We start from the raw sequence: 25,253 nt of genomic DNA, 5'->3' as shown, positions 1-25,253 counted from the left end.
TTGTGAGGAGTTTGCATGTTCTCCCCATGCTTACGTGGGTTCCCTCCCATATTTCAAAAACATGCATGTCAGATTAACTGGCCAGTCCAAATTGTCCCAAAGTATGAATGAGCGAATGAATAGTCTGTCTCTATGTGCCCTGCAACTGGCTGGCAACCAGTTCAGGGTGTACCCTGCCCAAAGACAGCTGGGATGGGCTCCAGCACCCCAACTGAGGATAATGCGGTGCAGATAATGGATTTTTCCAGAGTTGGAAAGGAAAAAATAAAACAGAATTTACAGAACAGAGAATTTCAGTATATATATTGGGAAAAACTGATCAAGTTTTAGAATAACAGGAAAAATGAGAGTAGAAAAAAATGGGTTTTACTGGGGGAGAAAAAAAAAAAAAAAGAAAATCCCACTTTCAGAAGCCAAATACACCTTAGCGCCAGAATTTAATAATTCCGAAACTTGAGACGAATTGAAATAATTCAGGAATATGACAAAATGGCATTTGTTTTACAGAAAAATCTAATTGAAAAAAAATATATAAATATATATAATACAGCCCGCCAGACCATTTTAAATCTAGCTAGTTAAAACAAGAAAATGTTTTTCAAAATACACATACCATTCTTTTTATGTACACAAGTCTAATTTGATATCCAGTTCTCCAGTTTAATTAAAACCGAATGATTCGTATACCACATCATCTTATAGTTTCACTATCATTAAATGTAAAAATATAACTTACGTTAGAGCACCATGAACACATTCTAAATTGTTACAATATGACAATAAAACAAACACATCTTTGAGTTTACACTTTATTAGGCTCTTTATCAATTTCAGCTTTACTTTCAGTATTCAAAGCAGCATTTAATGAATTTAAAAAACAAAACAAAAGTATCATCAGAACGGAAGTGAAGGTGGACAAGACAAACAGCCTCTAAAGAGGCCAGAACGTGACAGTGCAAAGAAAATAGATGTGGACTTGTATAGAAACCTGAGCAACTTTGTTTAAACATGGAGAACACCGCATGGGTGACTTAAGTGCAGTTCACACAAAAGTGCAAATAGTCCAAACTTGCTCAAGTTGAAAGGCAGAGTCAGCCCCGGGATTCACTGCAGGACCGGCGAGCACAGCAGCTCTTGGACCACATATCACATAAACAACCCCTCCCTCTTCCATCAAACACTCAGTGAGTTTAGGGGGAAAAAAATAATTACATTGAAACATACATAATCAAAGTCTAGATGACTCATTTCTGGCTCATGAGATCTTCAATAATGATTCCACAGGAATTGGTCCGAAATCATTGGAACCTGTTGGTCATCAGCATTGTAATCTGAAAAGATTGAAACGGAGACAGTTTCAGGTACATTGTAAAGTATTTGACCACTAGGTGGCACTGTAATGTCTAATGCCATCAAAAACAAGTGCCAAATGAGTACACCAGCAAAGACTAGGTATGGATCCCACAATGGAGGTGCCTTTAACGATGCATAAAAAGCTAAAAACTTGATCGCAAAGAGGCGGACTGTTAGTAATCAAGTGATTGTCCAGTTTTAGTTTTTAGCAACCACTAGCATCACTAGGTACAATGGTACCTTCTTTAAACAAGAATTTCGGTAAAGCAAGATTTTCTTTGCAAATAAAATCTTGCTCTATACGAAGGAAAATCCAGTTCCCGCAGTCCCAGAGGCTACCACTAGAGACGGCTCATGATGATTGCTTACTGACCACATCAGCTCGTCCAGTTTGCTCATGCAAACTCAGTTCATGGTTATGGTTTATGCCCCATGTCGGCAGTGTTTATTTCTGATCACCATTCAAAGCCGGTTATGATTAGATACGAGTTTTTCCACCCATTTGAACAAAGGCACACGTGTTTTTCCTTTCAAAAATTTCTAGGCTAACCATCAGTCTTGGTTCAAGGTGTTTTAAACTTATTGTCCAAATTGCCATTTTTTAATCATTTGTGGTCATGCAAACTAGAGGGAAAAAATAAGAGCTGTTGTGTGTATGTTCATGTAAAGTCCCAGTCAGAGCTGTCCCGATTACGAATTTCTAGAGACAATTGTCACAAATAAATCACAATTGATGAATAGAATGTCAATTTCCACCCTCTGTTATATGGTACCATTACATACAAGTGACATGGCCGCTTTCTTGTGACCCGTTTCATCTAGAGGGACGAAAGCTTGACCAACTTGGGTGCCGAGGTGCTTAACTTGTCTACTTGTTGGGTGTTTGGGCTGGCCATGGTCAATTTGCGTTTTTTTGCTACTTTTCCTCTTTGTTTTTGTGTCTCGCTGTCGGTCACCCCTTTGAGGGATACAACCAAGGTAGATAGTTGATATATGAGCTTAACGTTACATGTACTGTACACCTTAAGAGCAATTTAAAAAAATAATTTCAGTTTTATTAAAACCCACCGCAACAGTGCAGGATTTCAGCCCGTTATGATAAAACCTGGCAGGATGAGATTTGCCTTAAAAAAAAAAATTCCCATATAAAAAAATTGTTATGCAGCATACACAAATTGAAATGATCAAAAACATAAAATACAGGGAAGCAAGAAACGCAATCACAACTCTGTTACAGCGACGCAACCATGGTAAGTTCTCTTAGTAAACTTCATTTGATTAATATCACCTTGACTGTATTCATGTTCACTTACTATTTGAATGTTTTAGAACTCCGGTAGATGTTTTATAACTCTTAATGTTTATTTAGACGTTTGAGAGGACAGGACCGGACCATTTAGTTTTCATATGGGGAAAATTTCCTGGTTAACGAGAATGAGCCTGGAATAAATTTTGTATGAAGAGGTACCGCTGTACTAGAAGAAAAAGCCATTTTTTTTTCTACGATCATGATAGTTACTAAGAAAAACAGGAATCTATCCCCTTTTATGAACTCACCCATGGCAGGCTCGTCCTCCATTTGGAGGTGCAGCCAATCGGCCATGTTGTTTTTGCTCAGCTGAATCTTGAAGGAGCAGTTAAGGCCTGGAGGAGAGCGAGGAGGCCGGTGGATCCTCTCCCGTTCCTGTGGACATTTTAGAATTTACACCAACAAAATATTGCCTGTATATATTTGACTGCAAGTTCAATTTTATATGATAGCCCTGGGCTCACCAACCATTTTGAACCTGAGAGTTTGGTTTGAATAATTAACCACTGGGGTTGTAGGGGCACCAGTTCCTGTGGTGTGCCTTGGGCAGATAAAGCCCATTGGTGCCCAGCCCTTTTTTAATGTGCAAAATTTAAATGTTTTAGAAATAAAAATGTTTGAAATTTATCATTTTTTTCCAGAACAATACCCAAATCCAGACCACAACTGGAACCCACCGAAGCAGGATCTTTCCATTGCCAAAACAGGACTCTCACATCATGAAAAGCAAAATTTTAGTCTAAAGTGGGCCAAATTATTTACATTAAATTTAAACAAAAATTGCTGTTGTAATTTGATTCTTTCATAAGCTATGTTGCTTTCTATGATCTAAAGCTTTGAAGTGTGATACCGGTGTGTTGCCACAGTGCGCACACCTGATGTTGCTCACAATGGTTCTCGGCACGCTCAGGTAGCTTCCGAGTTTGCCCAGACACAAATTAGAACACCGACCGAACCATTTTGTAATTACTCGAAATGTTTAAATAGGCCAAGTCAACCAATAAAATACACGCCAGTTAGAAATCAAATTTCCAAGAAAAAAAATCAAAACGACCCATACCCGATAAGCTATTTTACGAACCAGTCAACGGGCTACCGTGTTCCTATAATAGACATTACCATAGGAATATTCCAGGCGCCATGCAGCTCCGGTGACAGGGGGGACACAGAGGAGGCCGTCAGGCTCTCCGTCTCTCTCTGCTTGTTTCCTCCGTCATCACAGATGTCCGAAGTCATTTTGGCCAGTTGGTTCTGCCTTCTACAACAACAACAAAAAAATGTCCCGAAATAAACAATTCAGTGGGCCAAAATGTTACTCCACCTACAGTTTTTCCAGTGAGAGGTCACAGGCGTCCAACGAGGAGTCGCCAGGCGGGTCCCACAGGTGCAGCGCTCGTCGCCACAGACGGACTTGCATATCCCAAGAGCGCCTGCTGTACTTTTTGTACTTGTTAGGGGTGCATGGATGGAGCTTCGGGTCTCTCATGTGTCTTAAAGAGAGTTTGACAGTCAGAAAAAAAAAAATGGTCCATCTTTCTTCAATCCTAGCAGAGTGCTGCAGCCAAAAAGGGATTGTTTTTATTCGGCTCGCCGAACAAAAAAACATAAGATTACAGTGATACGGTAACGTCTTAGTGCAATCTCAGTTCCAATCTTGCAGCTGGAACACAGTTTACCAGCACAGCCTTTTAATTTGATTTTAAAGCCCTTTGGTAAATATGAGGGCCCAAAAAAAAAACAAAAAAAATTAAAACAGACTGAGAAAATCTAAAGGTTGCCAGAATGATGATAATTACAAGTCTGAACTCAGTGCCGTGACGTATCCATACATTTTTAGAAGCGTCCACAAGTGCTAAAGCGTAACAAATATTCCAAAAATATGTATTGTAAAAGACTGGTGCTGCTGATCAGTAAGTATCAAGCCTCTGGGAATGATTGCCATGATAAACCACCACTAGACGGGAGGAACTGCATTGATCAGATCTTGTACACACATTGAAGTGCCCCCACTTCGTATTGCTACCCCTCTCCACGATTGAGAGTTTAACACACACACACACACATTGAAGACAACCATTTCCCATAGTGCCCTCCCTGCAATACCAATATTCAAATGTCATGGCTACATTTTTAAAAATTGTATATATTGATCAAGAAAAAGTATTGCTACAAAATCACGCAGTATAATGTACTTCTGTGCTTGCCCTAGAGCAGGGGTGGCCAACCCGGTCCTCAAGAGCCGCATGTCCTGCATGTTTTGGAGGTTTCTCAGGTGATGCAAATTTTAAGATTGTTTGCAAGCTGTGCGGGAGCTTGATAATGACCCAGGTGATTGGGATCACCTGTATTTGAACAGAGAAACTCCAAAAACATGCAGGACATGCGGCTCTTGAGGACCGGGTTGGCCACCCCTGCCCTAGAGCATCTGGAGTTATTAAATTAGTGCCGAAACAGGACATTAGACCAGATGTTGCCAACCTTTTCAAAAACGAGGGCTCCTTATTACCAGTTAGGTTGAAGGCCACCCAGTTTAGCATAAGATGTTTCAGGGATACTTATTACCATGTTGTTGCCAGGCTGTAATTATTAGAAGTGAAAGTCAACCACAAAAACATCATGCCTGTTATTAAATTTCCTAGAAACCTTTTTCTTTAAAACTTGTCTGCTGGCTACTCAGGTGCTCTTGGATGCCCATGGGCACCACGTTGGTGATCCTTGTATTACTGTAAGCAGAATTACCAAATTAAGTCCATAAAAATCTCCCTCCCGGTCCTTTGATTAAGAAAAAAATAATTGAAAGGGCGATATTTGGACTATTAACAAACATTTATATTATTTAAATGTAGACAGCAGAGTACACATTCTTTAATGTACATTTTTATAGAGGCACAATTGGAAACGGGGGACAGGAGTGACACGAAAACAATGTTTTGTAGCAATTAAAAAAAAAAAAAAAAAAAAATGTTGTTCAGCAGGTCCAATTGGAAATCCTGCCAGACCATCTGTAACCCACAAACCTCATTTTCCCATCCCTGACCTAGGGACAACTTACTTAGGAACTTGCTCCAGGTAGTTCTGATAGCCGGTGGTGTTCTTGCCATACAGGATCTGTTTCTGTCGGCGTTTCAGTACGGCAGCGTTGGTCTCGGTGTTGCTCTGGTCCGGCACGCGAGGGTGGCATCGGGCGACCCTAAATACAAAAAAAAGTCATCAAAAAAAATAAAATAAATAAATAAATAAATAAGGAGCTCAACCAGCCACAAACATCTTACCTTTTATCCAGGTCCTCCGTTCCCACAGCAATGCTGCTTGTAGACACTTTAAGGATGCAACGCTCCAAAATAGAGGTCCTGGACAACAAAATAACTAGAATATGCTTTGGGAAGTTCCACTACATAGAAAAGGGACAGTGTGTGGTATTACTACACCACTAGATCTTGCTTTGTGTTGAGCAACCAAAAACTAGTGCTAAAGAGAACAAGGGATACAATCTACTTGAAGTGACCAAACTGCACCATTGCCTTCTACCCAACCCTAAAGGAGGTTTTGGCAGGGGTGGGACATCAAATATGAATGATGTGATGCCATAGTTTGTTTCAAAGCCATACAGTTGAGGATTGATTGATTAAGACGTGGCACTACTGAGAGCCTAGGTGTAAAATGAAAAGCAAGCCACTGTTTTTTTTTTTCTTGACTACCCATAGAAGCAAGGTGGCGGACAAGGTCATCTCCCTCTACATGAGGCTCATGTTACATAGAATGCAAATGTCTCAATCTACAAGTGTTTTTTAAAATCATGCTTATATTATGGTTCATTTATCGCTTATTATTTAAATCAACCATTAAGATTTTTTTGCCAGCAGCAGGCTCTTAATACACCCAGTCTCCAAGTTTGAAATCCAGTTCAACCTGCGGGGCTTGTTGCTGACAAATCGATCCCCTCCTTGCAGGCCAACCACGGTTGGAGATGCTGGAATGGAAGAGCCGTTGCTGTAATCAAAAACGGTACACGTTAAGAATTTTTACGTGAAAAACTTTTTTCCATCTTCACAACATTGCAAAGATTCGCCCCATGCTGTCCCAGACTGAAGCAGTTTGTATTTCATGTTCTTTACCTCCCGATTACTGTAATGTGCCATTTTCCGGTCTCCCGATATCTAGAATCAAAAGTATAAAGCTGGCGCAAAATGCTGCAGCGAGGCTTTTGACCAAGACAAGAAAATTTGATCACATTACCCACATTTTAGCTGACCTGCATTGGCTCCCAGTCAGATTAAAATGTAATTTTAAGGTTCTTTTGCCCCTTCAGATCTGATTTATTGCCCCCTTTGCTCATACTCTGAAACCGCTGGTTTGATGAGGTAAAGCGCCGCATTCTTATCGGCCAAGAGCCATGGGTTCGCCACCCCTGGAATATAAGCTTAAGACACCAATATTCCATAAGTTATGAGTGATGTTGATCTCATACTCGTCTTGTCCTTCCTTGAGGGAGGAAGACGAGCCTGAACGGTCACTTGTGTGCCATCATCTAGCACCTGATGCAAGATTTGGGGGCAAGAAGCAGTCAACTGGAGATTGTCATTACCCATTTTTGATGTTAGTGACAGTGTATCATCTGTTGATGCCTTGGCAACATTCATTCCAGCCTGGTCGTCATGGAAGGGAGATCACTGGCCCCTTCATTTTCCTCATGTCAAGTTTTTTTTAAATTTACCTTGCCCTGTTGCAGGTTTTAGATCAGGGGATAGTGTAATAGAGGTCCGGGCAACTCTTTGAGACTTTTTTTAAGGGCTATACAAATAAACATGACTTGAATTAGGTGATTTCCGTACGGTCTTCAATAATTAAGAGATTAGTTGTCAAAGTACAGCATGAGGGCCACATACCTTTTTTATCCAGCTCACTGAACAAAGTTGTAAAAAACTTACAATAAATTAATTTGGCACAAGCGTACATGACTGACCTGACAAGGCTGTCAAAAACAGAGCTACAGCCAGGGAGGAGCCAAGGCTCAGGGGTAGAGCAACCTGTGGCCAGGAGTGGTTCAGGGTGGCTATTCCACACGGCCGTTGACCAGCCTTTCGCACAAATGCATGACCGCGGGCTGAAGCAGAAACTGTGGGCACAAGTTACTTTTTTGAAACAAAACAAAAAAATGGGGTGCATATTTTGATAATTGTAAGCTTAAGTTCCATAGATGTTTCCCTTTAGCAACCCAAGGCAAAAAAATAACTATTAAATGCCACGTTCGTACGAAAGACTAGAATCTGAACAAAATGAAAAAGGCATTTTGGCAAAGTGCCCATTGGCACTTTCATGATAGTGACACAAACCAATAGAAGATCAGCATTTTACGAAGTTAGTCATTTATTAATATAATCACTGATATTAATAAAATGTATTTCCCGGCCACCAACCTTTTCACATATTGCCTTCTGGTAGGACAAACAGGCGCTGGGCCATTACCACCCTAAACGAACCCACCAAACTGAAAACATACTATTGCCAACTGCAACTGAAAACATACTATTGCATGAAACTGAAAATATACACCTTGTGACTTATTTGGTTTTTGTTGCAAAATGTTATTCCACTTTTCTCATGATGCAATATTCTTTAACCTTCACAAAAATTGCACCATAACTTACAACTTAGGCCAGTCTTTAAGCACTACGTTGCAGATTAACCCTAACCCTGTGTCCAATCTCTATGCATACAATGTTTCACAGCAACAATAAAGAGTGACTGTTCAATTCATTTAATGGGATATGTCATCTTTAATCCTACACAGAATTCATTGAAATACACAATTGAAATGAAATTAAATGATCTGGATTTATGTAGCGCTTTTGAAGTCAATGACTTCCCAAAGCGGGGCAGCACAGCGGCGCAGTGGTTAACGCTTGTGCGGGACAGTTCTAAGGTCTTGGGAACCTCCTGTGTGGGTTAAAATCCAGCTACCAGACTTCCTGTGCGGAGTTTGCATGTTCTCCCAGTGCTTGCATAGGTTTCCTCCGGGCACTCCAGTTTCCTCCCACATTCCAAAGACATGCATTTCAGGTGGATTTGCCGGTCCAAATTGTCCCTAGGTGTGAATGAATGAGCGAGTTGTCTGTCCCTGTGTGCCCTGCGATTGGCTGGCAACCAGTTCAGGGTGTCCCCTGCCCGATGATTTCTGGGATGGGCTCCAGCACCCCCCGCGACCCTACTGAAGCTAATGAGATGAGACTTCCCAAAGCACTTTACAATGTGCTTCACATTTCCTGATAGCAGCCGTGCAGCCATGTAAGGCACCAACCTGCTTATTGGGGGCATTAGGGGTTCAGTGTCTTACCCAAGGACACTTTGACATGTAACACGGAGGAGCCGGGATTCAAACCTGCAATCTCTTGATCCCCAGACGAGCGCTCTACCTCCTAAGCTAATGCCGCCCCAATTCTACAGTTTTACCTGGCAACTAAAGTCTTGAAAGCAATCTCTTGGTATCTGCATGATATTTAAATATTTGAATGATGAGGGATCCTAGCAAATTTGTAGACCATCTATTGATACCACTATGATTAGGAAGAAAAATTATCCAGCAATTGCTATCAAAACAAATGACATATCAGCTCACTGTGTGAAGAGTAAATTGTGTCTTCTGTGTGATTTATTGCTGGAAGAAATAGGTTCTGTTAATTGACTGGAAAAACGTCTAGTAGTCACCAAACTGCTTTTTATTAAGAAAGTGAGAAATTACGTTTAATACATGCAAAAGGGGGCAGCACGGCGGCGCAGTGGTTAGCGCGTGTGCGGCACAGTTCTAAGGTCCTGGGAACCTCCTGTGTGGGTTCACATCCAGCTACCAGACTTCCTGTGCGGAGTTTGTATGTTCTCCCCGTGCTTGCGTGGGTTTCCTCCGGGCACTCCGGTTTCCTCCCACGTCCCAGAGACATGCGATTCAGGTGGATTGGCCGGTCCAAATTGTCCCTAGGTGTGAATGAGCGAGTGAGTTGTCTGTACCTGTGTGCCCTGCGATTGGCTGGCAACCAGTTCAGGGTGTCCCCTGCCCAATACTTGTTGGGATGGGCTCCAGCACCCCCGCGACCCTACTGAGGATAAGTGGTGCAGCTAATGAGATGAGACATTCAAAAGGAACTTTACCCCTCAAAAGTGTACATTGCAAAAATGCTTGATAAAAGATGTTAATGTCAAATGCCCACTTTGTTCAGTTGATCCTGAATCCATAAAGCAGTTTGGCACTGATCTTTGTGGAAAAAGGATTCTGGTCTAAAACTTTTAATTTCATAAGTAATACGATTGACAAGACACTAAATCCCTAATGCCCCCAATAAGCAGGTAGGCACCTGGTATGGCTGACTCCCCATTGGTGTGTGCGTGTGAGAATAGGCAAGTGTGAAGCACATTGTAAAGTGCTTTGGGAGGTCTTCATTGACTTGAAAAGCACTATATAAAATGCAGACCATTTACCATTGGGCAGAATTATTTTTAAAGGATATTGAGCTTTGAATACATTATTCCAGAAGATAAAGCCCCAAAAAGCACATTGTCAATATTATAGCTAAATTCCGACATTCACACATGCAAATTTACAGGTAGAAACATGAATTTTATCACCTTTCGATGTAAAGTGAAACTATAGAATTTGTCCATATTTACGAACATTGCACTATTATTACAACTTATGACAAAAAGCAGATATATTTACAATGCAGTGCTTAGTGAATGGCCTGGTAGCCTTTTCCTCTTAAAAATTATTTAGAGCATGTTGAACCTAGAGTGCCATATGTAATCTCGTTGCATACAACATTGATAAAAAAGACAAGCCAATTTAATAAATAACTTTCCGTGAGGCTTTTCCACAACCAGAAGGCCATTCAAACTAATATCTGTAAACATTTTGAAATTGTTAAGCAACTTATAACAGTCCACGCTATAAAATTAGAGCGCCAACTCGCATAAATTGACTGCATTGGTATAGTTATTAAAGCACGCATTTTTTAATTACATGGTAGAAAGTGCGCTAATGTGAAAACCCATAGACCTACAGATAAAATACACAAAAATATTGTGACTTATTTAGTGATAAACTACTGTCAATATTTTACAAACCTGGAGGAGAGAAGAGGGCTCCGGACTGCAGTTTCTGCTCCGCTGCGTGACATTTTTGCGGCAAATTTGGAGATATCACATCAACATTTTACGTCGTCTTTAATGAGAATCACCTGAAAGGGGCGTGGCCTTTCTAAAAAAAAAATAAACACCACTGTTAAATCTATAAAAAAAAAAATTCATTAAACTTAAATAGGACATTGAGTATTCACCTTTCTGAATAATGTTTGTGTTAATAACGTTTCGTTTTAAGGATAATAAAATGTATTTTTCTCCAGTACAGTAGGTGGCGCTGTCGTTTCACGAGTAAACCGTTTTCTCACCGAAATACAGTCACAAACATGGCGTCTGGCAGCGGGGTCAGTATTTTTTTACATTTTGTACTTTTTATCTACTTCATACTTTAATTGTGTGTTTTTAATACACAATATAAATCCCCCGTTGTTTGGGTTTAATTGTGGTGTTTTTGTCGTTTTATTTGAAGCTCAGAATAGAGTTTGCTGGGAGCTAAAGTAGCCTAACATGTCATACCTATCAAAATCATTTGTGCTCAATTTCGAACGAGAATGTTGCTTCTCATATTTGTTTTAATTATTAAACGTGCACAAATAGAATCGTTAAGTTATTTTGTATGCATTGGAATAGCTCGATGAACAAACAAGTTATTGCAAGTTATTAATGCACTTTGTGCTCAATCTGAATAAGAACAAAAACGTAAACACGTTTTATTTACTTGGGTCTGCGTAGGCCCTTTTTTAAAAATTGAGGACAGTATGCAGTCTTGAATCACCCATAGCATTCGATTGAAAGCAAAAAGACAAAATAATGCCTCTGCGGAACGATAAAAAGTTGATGCAAAACAAGCTGTATAAATAAATGTTTGGAACAAAAACAAGCAAATAGAAAGGGGAATCACAATATAAGGAGATGGTGTAATAATAATCTGTAGTCTGCAAAAATGTGTGGTCTGTGCAGCCTTTTGAGACTCCTTGTGATTCAGGGCGTCACAAATAAACAAATCTTGACTTAAACACAAATCTTTCTGTGTGTAGGTAAACATGAGGGCATGTATTATGTGATTAATGATGGTGACCATGTTTTTGTATCGTCATATTAGCAACGTAAGTGCCCAACTGGCCAATGAGAGATTTTTTGCCTAACTCAGTTTCCCTTACAAAGCTGCACAAGTTCTCACGTCGGTCAACAAAAATACAGATGCAATCATGATGTAAGTTATCACATAATGTGTATCGTGTCAACAAATAACATATAGAATGTGTTAAACCACACCTTGTTTATATACAGGGTTCGTACGGGTGCTTGGAATCCTGGAAAATGTTTGAATTTTAATGTTGTGATTCAAGGATTGAAAAGTGCTTGAATTTAGGGTGAAGTACTTGTAATTTTCATAATTGTTGCCATGTTTCTCAACATGTCTGCCTGAAATGCCACAGACACTGCTCTCTGGTGGCTTTGCTATTCTATTTCTCCTTTCTTTGTGATTAACGGCAGCTGACATTAGTTTGTACGGTTTTGTCCAGTGAAGCATTTTCGACCCCTACGTCTTGCGCCCAAGAGGGTAGGTGCATGCTACACCTACAAGGGCACTATGAAATGTGGACATTTATTATTGTTTATTTTTAAATATTATGGTAGCGTTTCCCAGTGATAATTTGAAACTCCCTGCAACTGAAAATGTAAGCTACATATTACTTTCATTTTTACCCAACAACATTTCGGGAAAGGATTTGTCCCAAAAATATTTAAACATTTATTGTTCAGATCCACAAGTATATTTGTGATTTACACACAGTCTATAAATTAGATGCCTGGATAAATGCACACGCAAGATTAGAAATGGCATATGTAAATCACAGATATATTTGTTGCTCTGCAAAATACACAAATCATACCGGATTTATTTTAATGGTACTTTGAAAGTCTGTAAAAAAGTGCTTGAATTTGGCCGTCAAAAAGGTGTATGAACCCTTTATGTAAGACCCCACATTGTTTTGAGAAAAGAGGTTTTACTATTAGAAAGTTTGAAAAACATGCGTGTATTAAGGGAATAAAAAGCATTTTTGGGCAGAAGGCATTTCAACGAAATGACATTCCCTTTTTGCAAAAGGTAATTGGGCCTGCTTTCTTGGTCTTTGTGTTTCTGCAGATTTTTATTATGTGTTGCATATTTGATTTCCATGGGGTACATTAAAAACCTCTAGTACTGTAACTCACATTCAACACTCATGGTTCTCTTCCAGTCGAGTAAGAATGACTTCCGCCGGAAGTGGGACAAAGACGAGTATGAGAATCTCGCTCAGAAACGTATCAACGAGGAGCGAGAAAAAGAGAGCAGAGATGGTGAGTGGCCCGCTTTCAAATTATTTGTAGAAGATCATTTGCGCATCATTTGCTTTAAAGTCGGCTAAACTTTCCATGCGTCGCAGGGAAAGTGTTGCCCCCAATCAAGAGGGAGAACCTACGCCATCGGGACTACAAAGTGGACCTGGAATCCAAACTGGGAAAGACCATCGTTATTACCAAGACCACGCCTCAGAATGAGATGGGCGGGTTCGTCCCGTTGCATCACCAACTCAATAATTATGTATTTGAAACCAAAATGTATGCTGTTTTTCCTCTTTCAGGTACTACTGTAATGTTTGTGACTGTGTGGTAAAAGACTCCATCAACTTCCTAGATCACATCAATGGCAAGAAACGTAAGTATTTTTTGAAATCTCAAACATAAAACGAAGTGATTCGACTTCTTATGAACAGTAAGTGAGAATGATAAATTATTACATGAGATACAAGCTCGAGATGCACCGCAAGAGACATGTAAACAACACCCTTATATAAATTACAAAAAATGAAGTAATGTGGCGGCTTATAATGAAAATTAATTATATCGTAGCTTCTACACTGCACAATTTTCCTCCTCCCTCCTCGGACAAGTGAGTAATTAGTGACAAGAAAACTGGATTTCATTAGAAGGGAATCGATGCTGATGGTGCGGTAGTAGGCGGAGTCTAATGCAACATCAAAGTTGTACAGACGCTGCCCGACTTACGAACGAGTTGGGTTCCGGACGATCGTCCGTAGGTTGAATTTGTTCGTAAGTTGCTTCAGTGCTATATTTTGTATGTTTATGGTTTGTACAAGTATATTTAAGGCTTGTATAAGTAACCTGTATTGTTTTGTACTGAAAAATCAACATTTCATAAAAGAATATGCTCTATACAGATAAATAAAGTTAAGTGTAACTTAATTTTGAAAAAAAGGGGTTCAAGAGGTCCTCCTCGGTAGTGGAGAGTGGACGAAAAGAAAGCGATCCAACCATTTTTTCAACCGCATCAATCCTTCTTATTCCACTTTCATTACAAAAGAAACGACTTGCCTCTTCTTTACACTTTACACCAACCATATTGAATGGATGCACGAGATATTAAACAATAAACATGTCGAAGTTCTTGGCGCGCTGGATAGACATAGACAGTAGAGAATCTTCCCGCACGAACTAGGAAGAGGAAGCAGATATTTTTTTACATCGGGGTGGATGTTGGGTGACCTCTCACAGCGCCACACGCCAGTAGCGGCGGACAGAAGCACTACAGTAATGTCTTGTACTCGGAAATAGGTGCACACAATCTAACATGTAACTTACAGCAATGTCTGGATATTTTTCGACATCCGGAAAAAAATGATCGTATCTACTGTTTTTCAAATGAAAAATAAGCAGCCGGGTCATGCACACATTTCCCCTCGAGTGAAAGCCAGCTTCACATGGCTCGCCTCACTAGTGACATGACGTCATCACAACCTTGTTCTTTTGGCAATGTTTTAGTGTGTTTTATTTGTTCTTATGTCGGAAACCGAAAATGCACATATGGTCATTTTCCCCAGAAAAAATCTTTGGTGCTGAAAATTCTCTCCATCCTCAATTAATTCCACGACGTGTGTCCGTACAGATCAGAGGAACCTAGGGATGTCCATGCGAGTAGAGCGGTCGTCCCTAGACCAAGTAAAGAAGCGCTTTGAGGTGAACAGGAAAAAGATGGAGGAGAAGCAGAAAGAGTATGACTTTGAGGAGCGAATGAAGGAGCTTCGAGAGGAGGTTAGTAGCGGTTGTCTTGTTGTGTTTGTGGGGAAAAAAAAGTTACAGGTTCAATAACTGTATCACCATGTGCGTTAACATCCAGGAAGAGAAGGCGAAGGCCTACAAGAAGGAGAAACTGAAAGACAGGAAGCGTCGGGCCGAAGAGGACGGGGACTTCGAGGACGACGAGGAAATGGCGGCTGTCATGGGCTTCTCTGGGTTCGGGTCTTCTAAAAAGAGTCATTGAACCCTTTGGTACATCGGTGCTGTGGAGTCAGCAAGTCTGGTCATAAGCGCATCACGGGAGGACAGTTTGAAGGAGACGTGTGCAGAATGGAGGGCGACGACAGGGACTTGCTACATTGACGGCAGAGTTAGCAGTCTCCATTTGGTTTAGATTGCTTGAAAATGTATGTTTTGCCAATTTATCCATCATCACCATTATTTTTTTTTAAATGTCAGACAGACTTGAACATTATGAGAATATTGTATCACTTTTGGTTTTGTGTATACAGTATTTATCTTGATAACTTAAACATTTTCTCAAATCCGGAAACTTTTTTGTTGTATATTATCAAGTTTTCTTCTGCTTGTAAGTTTTTATTAAAAAAAAAAGGTAATCAGTCGTTTGTTTGTGATAAATCGGGCATGTCAAACAGGCCCGCCATGAATTTTTGAGTTTGTCAAAAAAAGAATCGAGTCTTTTGGTCATTTCTGTCAAAAGTTAGCATTTTTTTTTTAAATACTTGCAAACCAAGTGCTCACTCCGGCAGCTAGTGGGCAGTGTTGAGTTTGAGTAGCGTGGTGATTTGGTACAGGTATAAAACTATTCACTCAACTGGTAAAGGGACAGTGTGTAATATTTAGTGCCTCTTAGTGGTACAAAAAACGTTCCAGTACAAAAAAAACATATATTTGAAAACAGAGCAAAAATACATGAACTATCCCACGTTTTAATAAAGTTTTATAAAAAGAACAAAACAAAGGTCGAGGAATTTATTTCTTTTTAACTATGGAATCCCTTCTTGGATCGGCGCCATGTTTATCCGGCATCCTGCCGCCATGTTCTGCGATGTATCACTGGCTGTTGCTTGTACCAGACAATACAGTGCCATCCAGTGGTCAAATATTACGCATTGGCGCTTTAAAGTAGTTAACTCATTCAATGCCATACATAAAGCTTTTTTCCGCATTGTTTGAGAATAAATGTGCCTTTTTTAGAAAAATACTTCTCATTCTGGATTATAATACAGTGGTACCTCTACCTAGGAATTTTATTAGTCCTGGGAGTAGCTTTGGAACCTAAAACATTTCTAAGTAGAGACACCTTTTGAATGTAAATGAGCTAATCGGTTCCAAGCCCTGCAACAGTATATTATTGTTAATAAATCATAGAAGAAGAGAACATAAAACATTTTAAAACTAGATTACTGCATAATAAACATAAAACAGGAGAAACATAATGGAAAAAAACAAAGAATAAAGGAAATAATTTATTCTCCCTTTAACTGGCTTTTGTCAACTGGTCCTCAGCAGTGTTTTGAAAAACTGATCCAACTACATCTGCCATGTTCTTTTGCAACATCCCTCAAATGTGTCCCCTCTTTATACCTTTCTATTATCTCTTGTTTTATTTTGATGGCCACATAAAGTCTCTTTTTCTTTTCTCCTTGTCCACTTTTCCATTTTTCGTGGGGCCCATTGTGAATGATGGCTCTTCGTAGCGGTACCATACAGTAGGCTTTACAGAGCGGGAAGGGGACACGAAGAGCATGCCGGGATTCACGCAGCCAGGTAGAACTCGCAACAAATGGCAGCACTTTCTGTTCTGTTCTTTGTATCCTGGAACGCCTCTGTGAATGAAGAATAAAAGAAGAAGAAGAATGAAGAAAAGGCAATATTTTCCTGTTCAGGTACTTTGTAACTTGAAACTAGAGGTACTCATCTATGTAGTGTAAATCACTGATGGAGGCTGAATGATAAACAATGATAATGAAACACAAAGCTGACATTTGGAGCTGACATCCCTGATATAAATCATTCATAGAATAAAACAGTTTCATTTAGTTAGGACTATAAAACACAATAATAAACCCATGTTGTATAACAGGTGAGCCTCATGCTATGTAAAAACATATATATAAAAAAAAACTACCTAAAATTATTTAAAGAAATACAAGTTTATATTATATACATATAGTTCGTGTATTTTGATATTCATCTCATCAGCCGTACCGCTTATCCTCATTAGGGTCGCGGGGGGGCTGGAGCCCATCCCAGCCATCTCCGGGCAGTGGGCAGGGGACACCCTGAACTGGTTGCCAGCCAATCGCAGGGCACACAGGGACAGACAACTCATTCGCTCATTCACACCTAGGGACAATTTGGACCGGCCAATTCACCTGAAATGCATGTTTTTGGAACGTGGGAGGAAACCGGAGTGCCCGGAGGAAACCCACGCAAGCACGGGGAGAACATACAAACTCCGCACAGGAAGTCTGGAGCTGGATTTGAACCCACGACAGGTTCCCATGACATGAACTGTGCCGCACGAGCGCTAACCACTGCGCCGCCGTGCTGCCCTATTTTATTTATTTTTTTATTTATTTTATTTATTTTGATATTGTTTTTTTTTAATAAGTTTTTTACCACTCGGGAGCGCTAAAAACACACTGTCCCTTTAAATATATGTTTAACCCTGTAAAAGCGTTTGATATTTGGTTTTAATGTATATGAGAGTGTTTTATTAAATAATAATGGTTAAAAAAATCTTAATGGATTTCGCCTATCACACGTTTTTAACATAATCTGCGTGATAAATTAGATTTAACTGTATCTCCTTGTTTAATTTAATTGTAGATCAGCTAATAAGTGGTGCGTTCACAAGAGCACAAAACTCTGGAAATCGCAAACACCAAATGAAGAAAATAAACACGGTCAATAAATCCCAAAATAAATTCCACCAGGTGGCGCCAAACCGACACATTTATTTAATGAATAATAGGCAGACCACCATTAAGGTGGGGTGCGTTGTTTGAGGTGTCTTAAAAATATATTTTCTCTATTAAGCATGTGTTGACAATGCCCCACTGAGTTCATACAACCACTATACATTTTCCCACTGTGCTTATCTGCTTTTATTTTACTTTTAGCAAAGCCGTTCGAGATGGAACACGCTAGGAAAAAGGAACCCGGGAGGCAGAGTGATTTCATGCTTGTCCCCGGGTTTTTTTGTTCGTGTAGCACGAGAGTGGTGAAAGTAAGAAAAGGCCTGTTTTCAGTATAGTCCAAACACCACCCCAAACCCCTCAAAATATGTAAAAAAAAAGTTCTGGACACCTCTTCTACCAAAATCAGCCTGCTCTTATCTAAAGAGAGGTACACTGAAATAAAAGTTGTCGAAAGTGTGTTTAGCATCCAGGCTGCTGTAAAATATGCCTCATGACGGGTATTCCCGCTGACTCAGAGACGTCCGAGTCATCTCAAAGTTCTTCCCCTTTGTGAAGATAGTTGTCGAGTACTTGGAGATGTCACCCCCCTTCCCCCTTCTTTGCACAGTCACTTCCTCTGAGGTTAAGAAAGAAAGCATGAGAAAGAGATTGACAAACGCTCGGAGTACACAGGAAGCCGAAAGGAAGCCATCTTGCTTTGCGGGTGTCGACATAGGCCGCGACGAGAAAGCCGAGGATACTTTTTCACCATTTTTGTTTCGGTAACGAGGATGACCGGAGGTGACTGAAGTCGAGGTTCTCAAACCACGGGAGCTCAATTCTGAGAACTTACTGGAAAGTGCGCCGAGGATGAGCTGCACCCGGGTTCCGTCCAGGTCGGAGGTGATGGAGTGGAGTCCTCAGCGGCTGGCCGACTACCTGAGAAAGGTCAGGCCGGAATTCTCGAGTTTTCTGAAAAACCCAAGGCCTAATTTAAGCACCTTTTGTAGACAAAGCCAATTTTTCATTTTCTCCAGTACCATTAAAAGAAGAATGTGTGTGTGGTTGGTAGGGGGAGAGAGATGTCTCAAAAATATTTACGTACATGTTTTTCAGGTCCCCAAATATATTCACGATTTAAACACGAATTTCAAGTCCTCAAGTATGTCCGCAATCTTCACACGAGTTCTTCAGGACCACAAATATATCAGCGATTTACATATGCAAACCTTAATCTTGCGGGTTCTTCTATCAACCTGATTGCAACCTGATCATCCATTATCTGCAGTGCTTATCATCAGTAGGGTCGCGGGGGTGCTGGAGCACATCCCAGCTGTCTTCAGGCAGTAGGCAGGGGACAACCTGAACCGGTTGCCAGCCAGTGGCAGGTCACACAGAGACAGACAGCTCACTTAAGGACAATTTGGACCAGCCATGACATGCATGTTTTTGGAACATGGGAGGAAACCGGAGTGCCCGGAGGAAACCCACGCAAGCACGGGGAGAACATGCAAACTCCAAACAGGAAGGTTTGATCCCGTGACCTCAGAACTGTGCCGCGGACGCGTTAACCATACAGCTGCCGTGTTGTCGACCTGATCATCCTTTTCATTCTGTTATAATTTAGCCATTTTATATTTCATATTTAGTTTTTGTCAAGAACCGGAACAGGGGGAGAACCCAAATGCGTGATGTTTCTCAAACAAGCTTTTATTCATGCACGTTAACCCAAGCACCAGTGATTCGGCGATCGTTGGGCGGAAGACGTAAGGCAGCAGTCTGGCGTGGAATGACAGGAAGCCAGAGGCCGACGAGATCGACACCAATTGCACGAGCAGATATCGCACAGATGGGGTCGATACCGGACAGGACAGGACAGACAGGATTGATATCAAAAGTGGATATCGAAAGTAAACAGGACAAACTAGACGGGGACGAAACTGGAGACCGATATTAAACAGGACACAATAGACTGGAACAATACCGGACAGGAAATACCAACAGGAAACCAGACAGAGTCAAAACCCACGTCTTGCAAGCACAGAGGTTCGTTGACGGACTGACAAAGGGTGAGTGAGAGCACTGACCTTAAATAGAAGGGAAGCCAATCTGTCAACGAGCCGCAGCTTGTGCCACACGGGCGGGGCCAATTGGATGCCATGGCAACCGTGATAGTTTTATTGTTTGTTAAAGCAACATCCATTGCAGCCTGGTCATCCTGGATGCGGGACGACCTTAAGTGTGGTACCTTCTCAAGGTTTCTTCATGTTGAGGTTTTTGGGTTTTTCCTTGCCCTCATTTAGGTTTTAGATCAGGGGATGGTGTCATAGTAGTCCGTAGTTTGCAATCATCTGTGGTCCGTGCAGTCCTTTGAGACTCTTTGGGATTAAGGGCGTCACAAATAAACATGACTTCGCTTTTATCAAGATTTTTTTTTCTTGAGTAACTCACAAATATATTTGTGGATCTGAGTGAGTAGATATTTAAACGACAAATCTCTCCTCATATAAGCGTTGGGTAAAAATGACGGTAGCTCACATTTTCAGTTGCAGGAAGTTCGTCCGATTACAATTTACCACTGGGAAACGCTACCTTCATTTTTTTGCATGCCCCATAATGAATTTACATAATTGATACGTAATTCATGTAGCATGCACATAGGAGGTGATGATGCTTCATAAGACAATGCTGTACAGACTAATACCAGCTGCAGTTAATAGCGAGGGAAGAGGAAATGCAATGGCAAAGCAAATTCTCCCGAAATCAGTGTCGGCATTATTTTAAAGCAGGATTCAACTTTACTCAAGATTCAAGCCATTTTAAAACCTTGGAAACACATTAAAATCAAGCATTTTCGAGGATTTCAAGCACCCGACGAACCCTGTGTATAGACTTAAGTGTTTAAGATCAGGAAAAATAAATATTTCTGAGCATATTGTCAGTCCCTGTGAGTGTAGCGACCCTCGTTCATGCACGACACAAGGTTTCACAATCTCTGGGTTTATTGCCTGCATTCAGTAAATAAAACAATACAAAAGTCAGGGGTCTCTGTTCTCGACTGCAATTATCTTCAACGCTTACAAAAATCACTTAAGCTACGGCAAGCGCTGAAGCCCATAAAGTGCCAAACGAAAAAAACAGTCGCAGACGCCCATGACTTAACAACTGAATGAGGTACCGGAATATTAACAGTAATACACAAAAACACAGATTTTGTGAGAATTCAAAAAAACATTCAAAACAATCAAATTTCAACTCTGTTACACCCACCCCCACCGAATTCTGGACAAAATCTCACACTTGGTTATAAAATCAAAATCAATATATAACAGTAGTCATTGGGTCACACATATTAGAACCGACTTGAGAAGTATCCTTTAAGGATGCAGTGGCCAGAGAAAATTCTCTGAACCAGCCACCGGCTATAGAATGCCTTACACATTCCACATTCACCCAAGACATATACAAGACATAAATGAGCACAAAACATTCTCTCCAAAACCAAGTTATTTCAGAAGAATTTTAAAGGGAAAAAATGTCATGCCCCAAGAGCTCGAACTACTGTGTTACGCATAGTCTAAACATTACACTGTAGGTGTCTGGTGACATCTTGTCTAGCCATAGTGTGAAGAAGCCTGTTGACTGGTCGTATAACACGACCCAGGCGTGTAGTGCGGTGTGGTGCAGACTCTGGTTGATCAGTGTGGCTAACGTTACCTCCAGAGACAGCAGCCACTACAGATTGAACATGATCATGCTCACTAAGAGTCGAATTGTCATCCCTAACAGCAGTGTCGTGAGTATGAGTGGTCAAGGAATGACCAGAGTGATCAGAGTTCAGCCCATGCACCCACTCTCTGGTTCTCTCCCCAGATGCAGGTGTGAGATCTGTGTAGTTGTCAAGGCCTGAGATGCTTACAAGACTCTGTGCATCATCTGCCGCACATCCAGACCGGTTTAGCTGAGCAGGCACTCGAGCATGAGACTCTTCGGAGACAGTGGGACTGGTCATTGAAGAACAAACAGAGGCAGATGATTGTGCAGAGGACAAAGACAAATCAGACTGGGGAGAGGGCTGGTCTTGAACTGGGAGAAAGTTAACCAACATCAGCAGGTTACGGTGAACAACCTTCTCATTCCCTGTGATGGTGTCTTGAATTCTGAATGTGTGTGTTTGAGGGTTCATCTCAATAACAGTGTAGATGATAGACTCCCACCTATCAGCCAATTTTCGCTTGCCCCTCTCATTTTTGTTCGCCACAAGGACTCTATCTCCAACTTCAATTGACGGCCCTTTTGCTGCCCTGTTATAGAGCCGAGTCTGTCTGCCCTGTTCCTTTTTTGCATGTTCCTGAGCAATTGACATAGCCTCCTTCAGGTCTTCAGACAGTTTTGCAACATATCTGCCGTAGGTGGTAATGTCAGGGTCAGACAAAATGTTCCCAAACAGAGTGTCAACTGGGAGGCGAGGAACTCTCCCAAACATCAAGTAAAATGGTGCATATCCAGTAGTTTCATGAGCAGTGCAATTGTACATGAATGTGAGTGTTTGTAAACGTCTTGGCCAGTCCTGCTTTGATTCAGGGGGCAGAGCTCTGATCATATTGCCCAAAGTACGATTAAAACGCTCAACACTTCCATTTCCCATCGGATGGTACGGGGTAATATGTGACTTACGCACCCCAGATAATTGTAAAAGTTCTGCGACCAAATTGCTCTCAAAGCTTGGGCCTTGATCACTGTGGATCCTCTCCGGAAAGCCATAAACACAAAAATACTTTTCCCATAGAACTTTAGCTACTTGCCTGGCTGACTGGTCTCTACATGGAAAAGCTTGTGCCAATCTGGTGAAATGGTCTGTTATGACTAGTACGTCAACATATTTGTTGTGTGAATCTTCAGCGGACCAGAAATCAATACAAACAAGTTGCAATGGGCGGGAAGTGGCAATGCTTTCCAGAGGGGCCCTCCCTGCAGGCTCAGTGACTTTGCTGACTATGCAACGCTGACATTGACGAACATGCATCCTCACATCTCTGTCCATATGCAACCAAAAGAATCTCTGTCTGGCGATGCTCAGGGTTCTTGACTGGCCTTGATGGCCCGCACTGTCATGCACCCCTTTTAAAACTTCGGCCTTCAGGCAATCAGGGACCACTAACTGATGGCGTTTTGCATTTGAAATCTGATTACGGGATACTCTGTACAAAACATCATCACTCAGAACAAACTTCTCCCAGTGCTTCAGGAGGCCCAGAACTTGACTTGTCTCGTGTGCCCTTTCACGTTTAGACGGTCTTCGAGACCGTTCCACATAAAACCGAAGACGAGACCAAACTCTGTCCCTGGACTGAGCCTCCCGCAGGTCATCCATGGAGAAAGCAGGCAGACTGGGTAGTGTATCTGGGATAAGGTGGGGCATGTGGCTTATCAGTTGAGCTGCACGAGTTCTCGCACCGGAGGCCCATTCAGTGTGTGACTGGACAACAGCAGCAACTTCTTGATTGGATACAGTCTGGGCCGACACGAGTAATGACTGGACAGTTGTAGCTAAAGAATGGGACAGCTTCTCTGCCATGACAGGCTGATCGGTAGAGTCTCTGAAAGTCTGTTGGACGGCTGTATCAGACAAAACCGCAGCTTCCGCAGTGAGATCATGAAGAGGTTCACTGACTAGTCTGTGGCCAACATTCTGACAAAAAGGGACACGGCTGAGAGCGTCAGCAACCGTGTTTTTGGGACCAGGCACATATTTGATTTCAAAATTGTAACTGGCCAGCTTTGACACCCATCTTTGCTCACAACAGTCCAATTTGGGTTTAGTCATAATGTGTGTAAGTGGATTATTGTCAGTCCAGACGGTAAACTCATGGCCTTTCAACCAATGGCTAAACTTCTCACACACAGCCCACTTCAGTGCAAGAAATTCCAAACGGTGAGCTGGGTAGTTCTTCTGTGACCGGGTCAAAGACTTGCTAGCGAACGCAATTGGCCTAGCCACTGTGTCACCTTCACGTACCTGGGACAAAACGGCTCCAAGGCCATCCAATGAGGCGTCAGTCGACAGCAAAAATGGACGACTAAAGTCTGGATGAGCCAAAACCACAGAATGGATAAGGGCCTTTTTGAGGTCTGTAAATGCCTGGTCGTGGTCAGCAGTCCAGTCACCTGATTTCAGTTTGCGGCCCACTACAGTGCATTTGGGCTTTCTGCCTTTCTTCTGTTTCTGGCCAGCCAGCAGATAAAACAAGGGCTTTGTGAGTGTTGAATACCCCGGAATGAAGTGTTGATAAAAATTTAACATGCCCAAGAAAGACCGTACACGTTTCACAGAAGGTGTCGCTCCATCCGACTCCATCAAGTCCGCCACAGTCATTTTGCTTATACTTTCAACTTTTTCTGGATCGGTTGACACTCCATGTTCATCAATAATGTGCCCCAAGAATTTTACAGATTTCCTTAAAAAGTGACAATTCCTGGGGGCCAGTTTCAGATTGTGGGCACGGAGTTTGCTGAACACCATTTCAAGACGTCTGAGTGCAGAACTTTCATCAGGGGCAAAAACTAAAATGTCGTCCAAGTAGCATAGCAGACTTAAATAGTTTTGGTCCCCGAAAATGGATGTCATCATCCTCATGAAACTCCCTGGGCTATTACAGAGCCCCTGTGGCAACCTGTTGTACTCATAAAGCCCCATAGGCGTAGTGAACGCTGAGTACTTCCTATCATCTTCGTGTAAAGGCATGTTGTAAAACCCAGACGTCAAGTCCATTGTACTGAAGAAGGAGTTGCCACCAAGTGCTGCTAAGCAATCAGCCTGATGTGGCAGAGGATGAGCGTCTTTCAGAGTCCTCTTGTTCAACCACCTAAAGTCAGTGCACACACGCATATCACCATTCTTCTTCCAGATGAGAACTAAAGGTGAAGCATATTCACTTGTCGACTTTCGAATGATCTCTTTCTCTTCCATTTCATTCAAAACTTGGCGTAATTTTTGATACTGACTCGGTGGCACACGTCTAAAAGGGAGTCTGAACGGCTTTTGGTCAACCAGATGGATTCTGTGAACAAAGTCCTTCGCCTTTCCGCAGTCAAGGTGATTACGCGAGAAGATGTCTTGGTAGTGAATGATCAGCTCTGACAACTTGTCTTTACACTCAGACGATGCATCACAACAGCCAACATCTAGTTCACCCAGGCCAATAGACTGTAGCTTCTCCTCAGCATTACTTACATCAGAGCAGACAGGGGGCAATTGCACAACGGAAGTACTCTGATGGCCACTGACCAGGTCTAGATCCTCCAAAGCAACACAAGGCACCAAGTCAGCCAGCTTTGCATTGCGTCTCAAAAACAGCGGATATTCTGTGACATTCATGACTTTCAGTGGAACCCATCCATCTGCCCACAGAGGTGTGACGATTCTGGCGACCATTAGACCCTTGGGGGCAGAT

The 25,253-nt window shown here is 41.6% G+C and overlaps 3 protein-coding genes across 3 annotated transcripts in view; 2 read left to right on the top strand and 1 right to left on the bottom strand.

Annotated features, from left to right (window-relative positions):
• Positions 1–795: 795 nt before the first annotated feature.
• slbp2 (stem-loop binding protein 2) lies at positions 796–10,854 on the bottom strand. The gene is made up of 9 exons (XM_088321048.1): positions 10,775–10,854; positions 7,626–7,778; positions 6,572–6,652; positions 5,935–6,012; positions 5,715–5,852; positions 3,988–4,152; positions 3,782–3,920; positions 2,911–3,037; positions 796–1,331 (listed from the first exon to the last, which is right to left on the bottom strand). Exons 1-9 carry the CDS (start codon positions 10,825–10,827, stop codon positions 1,267–1,269), a joined length of 999 nt encoding a protein of 332 aa, XP_088177174.1. The 5' UTR covers positions 10,828–10,854; the 3' UTR covers positions 796–1,266.
• A 137-nt stretch (positions 10,855–10,991) lies between these two features.
• Positions 10,992–15,489, top strand: zmat2 (zinc finger, matrin-type 2). Its single transcript, XM_088320684.1, has 6 exons — positions 10,992–11,133; positions 13,036–13,135; positions 13,222–13,345; positions 13,420–13,493; positions 14,742–14,887; positions 14,973–15,489. Exons 1-6 carry the CDS (start codon positions 11,116–11,118, stop codon positions 15,114–15,116), a joined length of 606 nt encoding a protein of 201 aa, XP_088176810.1. The 5' UTR covers positions 10,992–11,115; the 3' UTR covers positions 15,117–15,489.
• Positions 15,490–18,512: 3,023 nt separating this feature from the next.
• Positions 18,513–25,253, top strand: part of lcp2a (lymphocyte cytosolic protein 2a) — a 36,107-nt gene continuing 29,366 nt past the window's right edge. The window contains exon 1 of the mRNA XM_088320683.1: positions 18,513–18,747. Coding sequence (XP_088176809.1) covers positions 18,670–18,747 — 78 coding nt within the window. The 5' untranslated portion in view covers positions 18,513–18,669. The remainder of the gene's footprint in view (positions 18,748–25,253) is intronic.

This window comes from Urocampus carinirostris, chromosome 17 (genome assembly GCF_059441175.1).
Source record: "Urocampus carinirostris isolate Australia breed hairy pipefish chromosome 17, RoL_Ucar_1.0, whole genome shotgun sequence".
Lineage (NCBI taxonomy): Eukaryota > Metazoa > Chordata > Actinopteri > Syngnathiformes > Syngnathidae > Urocampus > Urocampus carinirostris.
This window is presented reverse-complemented; position numbering and strand designations above follow the sequence as displayed.